Source organism: Henckelia pumila, chromosome 2 (genome assembly GCF_033568475.1).
Source record: "Henckelia pumila isolate YLH828 chromosome 2, ASM3356847v2, whole genome shotgun sequence".
In the NCBI taxonomy this organism is placed as follows: Eukaryota; Viridiplantae; Streptophyta; class Magnoliopsida; order Lamiales; family Gesneriaceae; genus Henckelia; species Henckelia pumila.
Genome location: NC_133121.1, coordinates 32,830,830 through 32,839,044, shown reverse-complemented (window position 1 = coordinate 32,839,044; position 8,215 = coordinate 32,830,830). Strand labels below are relative to the sequence as shown.

General features: G+C 35.7%; 1 protein-coding gene across 1 annotated transcript; it reads right to left on the bottom strand.

Annotated features, from left to right (window-relative positions):
* Window positions 1-1,792: 1,792 nt before the first annotated feature.
* Window positions 1,793-7,391, bottom strand: LOC140880585 (mediator of RNA polymerase II transcription subunit 6). Its single transcript, XM_073285155.1, has 5 exons — window positions 7,113-7,391; window positions 6,402-6,576; window positions 5,450-5,519; window positions 2,900-3,009; window positions 1,793-2,243 (listed from the first exon to the last, which is right to left on the bottom strand). Exons 1-5 carry the CDS (start codon window positions 7,376-7,378, stop codon window positions 2,085-2,087), a joined length of 780 nt encoding a protein of 259 aa, XP_073141256.1. The 5' UTR covers window positions 7,379-7,391; the 3' UTR covers window positions 1,793-2,084.
* Between the last annotated feature and the right edge of the window lie 824 nt (window positions 7,392-8,215).

Below are 8,215 nucleotides of genomic sequence, written 5' to 3'. Positions count from 1 at the left end.
TCGTTAATTTTGCCATTTTTTTTCCCTCTCCATTTGTTTGGGAGCAAGGGAATTTTTCACTTTGGTTGATAAATATTTTAATGAACGATGCACCTCATTCTTAATATTATTACAAGTTTTTACCATTAAAAAAAATTGGACTTTGACTTAAATTCAATCCAAAAAGCTAGCTTAAGAGGGAGATTATTCAAGCATATATATGAATCTCCTAGGAATTCTACAACCGATGTAGGACAATTACACACTAACACACATTCTCGCGCTCAGAAATGAACATTTGGAGCGTGTAGACATTAACAAGTGGCTCAATCGCTGGCACTCCAACACATAACGGTTCTGAGATCTGATACCATGTTAAAGATCATGGACTTAGACTTAAATCAACCCTAAAAGTTAGCTCAAGGGGGATTGTCTAAGTCCATGCATGAAACTCATAGGAACTCTATCCAGTCAATGTGACACATATTAACACACACTTCTCACGTCTAGGAATGGACATCTGGAGTGCAAAGACATTAGTGGGTAGCCCATAGTGGTGGGCTAATGCTCTTATACTTAATTGTAGACTTAGGTTTAACTCAATCTAAAAAACTAGCTCAAATGGAGAAGATTGTCCAAGTACATATATGAAACTCCCAAGAATTCTATTCAACCGATGTGAGACAATTGCATACTCACCCCTGGACAATTACACACTCACCTCTCACACCAGGAATGAACATCTGGAGAGTTGAGATATTAATTGATGGTCCAACTATGGACAGTACAACACATAACAATAGGTCTGTGTTTTGATACTGTGTTCAGGTTTAAACTTGAACCTAACTCCAATCCTAAAAGCTAGTTCAACGGGAGATAATTGTCCAAGCCTATATATGAAACCTCGTGAAACTCTATCCAACTGTTGAGACATCCTAACAATGGAATTGAAATCAACACTCTTACCACTGAACTGTTTTGGCTGGCCACGATAAGATCTAGGCGTGTTCACGGTTTGGATAACCGCCCGAACTGAATCGAAACCGGAAATTCCGTTTGAACCGAAAATCGAACTGTTAATTCGGTTCGGTTTTCGGTTTTCGGATTTTCGGCTTGGTTTTTTCCCGCGGTTAACCGAACCGAAAAATCGTTTTTTTTTTTGTATCTCAATTTCTTTATTAATCAAATAATATTTGGAATGAATCAGTGTTGCATTATATATTATGTTATTTTTTATAAATTCAAAAATTATTATTATTTAAATTTAAAACGTTAGCAGTTTTTTTGTTCTCAGTTCAGTTATTTTTAAATACATTTTTCGAAGCAATAAATCACAAATATTTGATTGAATCAATTGTTAATTTTTCCCAAAAAAATTATTCATTAACAAAATAACTAAAAAAAATTAGTTTGTTTTTTAAAAAAATAATTTTTTTTTAAAAAAACCGGTAAACCGAAAAACCGAAATAATTTTGGTTAAAAACCAAACCGAACCACTCAAATCGGTTCGGTTTTTTGTTCGGAGTTCAATTTTTTCAGGGTAAGAAGGGGTAGAGAAAATGCCTCGAGCCAATGTTCGAGCACCAGGCGCTACGGCGCTGAAGTAACCCACGCCATACTCCCAGGAAAAGCTCGAACGACCTTTAAACAAAAGGGTACCTGTACCCGAAACCGACACAGGTGGGTAGGTAGAGAATTCGGAGAACCGAAATTTCGGTTTGGTTCAAACGGTTCGGACCAAATGAACACCCCTAATTAAGATCATGTTTCCTTTTTGGCACAAGGAATACACGAGAATGAAATACAACGTATGTTGTAAATGCAAAGAAGGATAATTTTGCTTATTTACGAGTATATAGATGAATAGATGTCAAATTACACGAAATTATAAAATGTCATGTAGTACAATGCCTAAACTAGTATAATCGAGACGGGCGGGCCCTGCCATACACGGCGGCAATTATGCATTCATGAAAGGTGTGAGCGTAGATGCGGATTTTGTCATGATAAATGAGAAACTGATATCGTGAAGGCTACAGCTGTGATCGTTGTTTGTCGGACTGTAAGTATTCCTGATTGTAGATCAAAATGAAGGGAAGCTAATGTTATTGTCCGAGTTTCATTCTTTTCGATGGGCCTTGATCGATGATGGGATCAACTGCCATTTGCGGCTCTACTTGCTGGTTGTCTGATATTTTCTCCCCTTCAGTTGTTGGAGGAATATAGCCTTCAGGAAAAGGAGGTGGAGGAGGAGCAGGTGGCAACTGCAAAATATCAAATACTTTTCAGCAATATAATTTCACAGCAACAAGTCTCGGAACGAAAACACGGCAAAATATAATTCAGAGGCATTTTTCTTAGATTTGAGATGCCTGCTAGATGAATATTTTCTCATGTTCCATCCGAGTGTTCAAAGGAAAAGGGTGGTATGAACTTTGGTTGTGGACTAGATTTTTTAGGGGAAACTTTTACTGAATTGAGGTTATTAAAACTGAAGCCAACACAAGGGTGGTATGAACTTTGGTAGTTTGGTTGTGGACTATATTTTTTAGGGGAAATTTTTAGTGTATTGAGGTTATTAGAACTGAAGCCAACACCACCCCCCCACCCCCCCACCTCAAAAAAAAAAAAAGGACGAGATAAATTGAGCGAGTCATGATTGCCTCCCGCGGGTCCGGCATTGACGAGAATTGCTAAAAAATGCAACCAATCTGAGGGTTACATGAAAAGCATTCCATTTCCTTCCTGGTAGTAAAAGTATCTCTCGAGAGAACTAACATGAAAACCACCATGAGAAGAAATTGACAATATGAATGGTAACGACACAACGAGTTCCCAAGTTCTTTGTTTACCTTCATGAATTCTATCTGAAATTAATGTGGGAAAGGTGATACAGATTCATTTCCGATATTCAAGATACCTTGCGTTGAAGGGATGCTAGAATATGGTCTAGCCGCTTCAGTTCCTTAAAGTCAATGGTTTCTTTAGTGGTCTTTGATTCAGAGGACGTAGTCTCAGTTTCAGCATCAACTGCATCCGAAATGATTTGAATGTAGAAACAGAAAAGTTGGATACCATAAACATCCAGACAAAATCAAGCAGTTGAGAAATCTACGAAGCGCCACGGAAAGGATGGAGTGAAAAGGTTGTGCTATGTTTAATCAGCTGTACTTCTGAATAAAAGTCGATTGTTGTGCCATAACATCAATTTGGCTGATATGTTATAAATATAGCGAACGTAAAGATGCAATGAAGCATTCGAAGTCCAATGCCACGCATAAGAGCACCACGTTTCGATATTACAGCCAAGGAAACATCATCAAAAGAGTAGGATTTAATTTGCTAGATTTTTCCACCACTTGTACATTCTAACAATGATGGCATTTTCAAAATACAAATGTAGATATACAAAATTCCCCTATGTAGTTCCTTAAATCCAATGTTGTAAATGGCGGGAGGCGGTGGCTGTGGCGGGGCGGTTAGTGACCGCATACTGTCTAGGCGGTTGAATATTTTTAGCAATTTTTTTATAGGTAATTATATATAATCATGCAATGTAATTACAAATAATCATAACTTTTTATGTAATATATGTAATTAAGAGGGTGTTTGGCTAAACTTATTAAAAACAGCTTATAAGTTCTAGAAGCTTATAAGTTGTTTTACGAGCTTATAAGCTGTCAGGTGTTATTTTAAAAATAAGATGCTAAAGTGTTTGGGTAAACTTATTTTAAACAACTTAAAGATATTGTTGTGTTTAGTATTATAAGATCTTTTTATTTTCAAAATTACCAAAGATTGTATAATAATATGAAAGTAATGTAAATAGTAATATATATACAAAAATACTTTTAAATTTATCATAAATGTTAAATATATATTACAAAAATAAAACTATTTTAAATTTTAATTTAGAAAAAAAATTGATAAATTATGTACAAAAAATGGACAGAGGGCATGGTGTGAATTTAATAAAACATATAAGGATAATATGGAGAAATAAAATATCAAAATAAGATCTTTTTTTAAAAAGTAAGGGTGACCTTATTAAAAAACAGTTTATAAGCTGTCAAACAGCTTATTTTGACAGCTTATAAGCTGTTTGACAAAAAATTTGCCAAACAAATTTGAAGTTGTTTTCAAGAGCTTATAAGCTCTGCCAAACACTCTCTAAATAATGTTTATGCATAAAGAAGCTTCATACTATATAATAACATCTAAACAAAGTGCAAATAAATATATAAATGCAAACAAGATAATTAAGGTGGTGGCTGATGGCGGCAGCGGTGGTAGGAGGCGGTTTGAAGCAGGTGGTGGCTAACGGTGGAAACTTGAAACCAAAAATAAATACAAAAGGCAGTGAGAGGTATTTTTATTATATCTAGGTTTTTTAAATTGATTGAGTTTGATTGATTTTTAAAATTATGTCTTTAATAGTTTATTGGGATTTTAAAATCATTCACCGTCTCGAAAGCCTGCTCGCCCGCTCCCACTGCCAGTTTGCCCGCCTCAGGACAGCCTACAAAGACCGCCTTAGACAAAGGCGGGGCGGTCGAGAGCCGCCTACCACCTAGGGACCACCATTTAGCATAGTTGTTAAGGGCGCAAGACGCACTAAGGCGCAAAGGGTCCTGGAGCCTGAGGCGCACCATTAATTTTTCAGAAAATTATATTTATTTAATGCTATTATATGATAAAACACTATTATTGAAATAATTAAGCTAAACAAAAATATATCATATCACAAAAAATATTTATCTACTACTACTATTTTGTGGTAAAGTGCATATTCTTTAAGAATGCACTTAGAAAATATTTCATTCTTCGCATATTTCTGTATTATTTTTAGTTTTCTAATCTAGAATATTAAGATTTTATTTTTAGAATGTTGTGTGTAGTTAAGAAATCCTATTACTACTAGATTTTTTGTTTACTTTTATTTTTCCTTTTTACCATAATAAGTGTAGGGATTTTTTCTACTAATTTGCAGTTAATTAATTTAGATTCTAGTTTAAGGCAGATTGACTATTTAGATCCTAATTTATAGTTGTTATCTATCTATAAATGTAATTTTCAGATATTTGGAAAATGGAACCTCAATTAAATGTTCTTTAACTTTTCTTAGCCCATTTATTTTATTCTAGGGTTTGATAAGCTTTCCTTTTATTATGTTAAAATTAAAAATAGAAAAGAAATGTGAAAAACAGAAAAAAAAAATAAAAATAAATGAGGCGCGCTTCAGCGCCTCAGTGGGCTTCAAAGGCGAGCCCAGGCGCACTATTAAAACGCTGCGCCTGCGCCTGGGAATATCCCAGGCGCAGAGGGCTCGCCTGGTGGCGCCTCTCGCCGCTTGCCTTTAACAACTATGCCATTTAGAACACTGCTTAAATCTCATTTCATGGCTGAGCAATAATATGAAAAAAAATGTCATTTCATAAGCAAAAGGAAGAATGTTCAATTCTAAAGTTACCGTAGCCAATTTTTTCCAATTTTGATGCTGCAGTGGTAAAAGCCTTAGATATATGGTACAAAGCCCGTCCCTATCAAAATACAAAAAGTTAGTCTAATATGAGTAGCAGTTGAATATTGACAAATTCTTAAGCACACTGCGCATCACATATACCTGGCATCTAAAGTTTACTGTAAGATTTCTATCCAATGCAATCTATACCATTATAAATAAATGTGTATCCTGGTTTTAAAAAGCTTATCAATTCACTTCCCAAACCACTCCAGCAAGATTTTTCTTATTTTGGCAATACAAATCCTTGTAATAATTCAATAACAAAACCACTAGTTTTACGAAAAATGTTTAATATGTATGACAATCCAATAAAACAAAAATCCATATTGACACAAATATTTGACACAGTCACACAAGTGGGGTAAAGAAACTAATAGAAATAAAAACTAGGAAATGATAAAAACAACAAAACAAAACCCCAAAAAAAAACTTCGTTTACAAAGACAGAAAAGAATTAATGAAACAGCAGAAAGTTAGCATGTCAAACTTTAGGGAAAGGATATCAGGAAGAATCACAAAATGGTACGGGTACTCGGCCACCATCAGGGGAACCTCCAGGAACTTTACCAACAGCAACAACAAAATGACAGGGTTGGTGGTTCTTAGTTCTCACAAAAAGCCAGAAAGGAGAAAAGAAAAAAACTTAAGTAGGTATAAAACTTCGAATCAAAGACAAAATACAATTGATGCAGCTCAAAGGTGCGTCAAGCGTGGAAAGCGTTAGAGAGAAAGATCGAGAAATAAACCTTCATAATTATCTACAACCCAAGACAAAACATACATGCAAAGATGATAAAATTAAAGATCAAGGTTTGATGTTAAAATGACAAAAATGGAACTTAGTAGCATAACAATTAGTATTTTCACCAAAAAAATTAATAGTGGAAGAGATACTGACCACTCGAGATGCGAAGACATTGCAAAGCTGGGGTGCTTGGTATATTGATCCATCCAAGATGTAGTAAGTTAGCATAGGTGTCACTTTCTCTGGACCATCGCGCTTTTGCTTTCTAATGACGAACAAATTAGGCTCCAAAACTTCGCTCAACATGTACTCAGTCCCTGTCATCTTCCTTCACAATAAAAATACAAGATTACAACACAAACCTTCAAACCATCATGGACAACTAACAAAACTGCAAATATGAAAAGGTTCAGCTTAAATCCTTCTTCCACATCTATTGTCATCATTGACATTTTCCAAATCTCAAAAACTTCAGGGTGACCAATGTTGAAAATAGTAATATGCAATTTGTAATTATGCTCTATATATCCAAAAAAAGAAAAACACAACGAGACACCGAAAGACAAATCCTCATGAAATATGAATTATGATCTAGATCTCTCTAGGGAACTGACATTTTTTACTCGTGTTCTGTAATTAAGGTTATGTATTTGACAGAAAAATTTACTCCATCAGTACACATTGTTCCATTTCGATTTCAATTTGGACACCATATTCTCTTCTCTCGCACCCGTCTCCCATTTTAACATATTATTGCGCCATTATACATTAGGCTAACTTTTACACGACAAGAAAATAACTATTGCAATTAAACTCAACACTCAAATAAGAGTAAAATTTGCTTGACTACGAAACGTAGCTTACGAAAGTTGAGATATGTCGAGAGGGTGGATGGAACGTAAGCGAAGCTGCTCATTGTTGCAAGAGTAATCGTAAAACGGCGATAGGGCGAAGTAATCGAAAACTATGTTTCGATCGATTGGATAAGTGTTGAGCCACAGCTGATCTCGGAAGCAGATTCCGGTCATGTCCGTTCCGGGAGGAGCTGGAGCCGACGCCGGTGCTGTCGCGAGGCCGTCAGAATTAGGGTTCACCACCAGCGACGGGGGAGCCATCGGTGTAGTAGCCATTACTGTTTTTGCATTTGCCTTACCAATTTAATTTTATAATTTTTATTTTATTCTGTTATTTCTTTTTTATTTTTTATGATTGATTTTTTTTTTGTGATTTCATTTTTTTTTTTTTTGGTTTCTTTTTCGAGGAAACCAGCAATTACATTACACATAACAACTATACATCTCTCATGTCCCTTTTCACAACAGAATTCCAAAAACAGAGGGCATGAGTCTCGAAAATCACAAGCTCTAAGAGAAAAACCAAAAGATGCTAGGATATGTACTACTTGGTTAGCCAATTTATAACATTTAAAAGGGTTGATTCGAAGGGACCCCATCCCACATGAGTCAGAGGTTAAATTGAGCTCATGCAGAGGTTAAATCGAGAGATGTGCACGAGCGACAAGGACTTGAGGGAATGAGCAACATGGCCAATCTCCAGAGCATACTCCAACAATATTTAAGCAGGATCGAATCCGCAACGCCGGAAAATTTCTTCCCACGTCATCACAGACCTTACCAACTCGTCTATGCCCTTATTAACGCCAATTTATAACATTGCTGCATTGTACAACGGGTAATAAGGTTTGACAGTTGCTTAATATAAAAAATTATAGGAAGTTCAACTGCAAATAGTAATAGTAATAGATTACTAACAGACTTCATGCTGGTTGCACGAGCAAACAAGATTACGCATTGATCATCACGCACCACTGCACCCACTCCAAAGTGATTTTTCCACGGAATAACTGTTGCGTCGACATTAATCTTTACAATGTCGAGAGTAGGAGCATACCAACTCAATGATGATGACTGAGGAAGCCCGCCAACAGGCTCAGATTTCTGGCATAT

Bases quoted from the DNA above. Each gene is read 5' to 3' on its own strand.
- LOC140880585 (XM_073285155.1), bottom strand. From the start codon at position 7,378: ATGGCTACTACACCGATGGCTCCCCCGTCGCTGGTGGTGAACCCTAAT. The intron at 5,520-6,401 runs GTCAGTATCTCT...GTATTTTGATAG, and splicing joins ATGTCTTCGCATCTCGAGTG to GGACGGGCTTTGTACCATAT. The intron at 2,244-2,899 runs GTATCTTGAATA...GATATTTTGCAG, and splicing joins TAGCATCCCTTCAACGCAAG to TTGCCACCTGCTCCTCCTCC.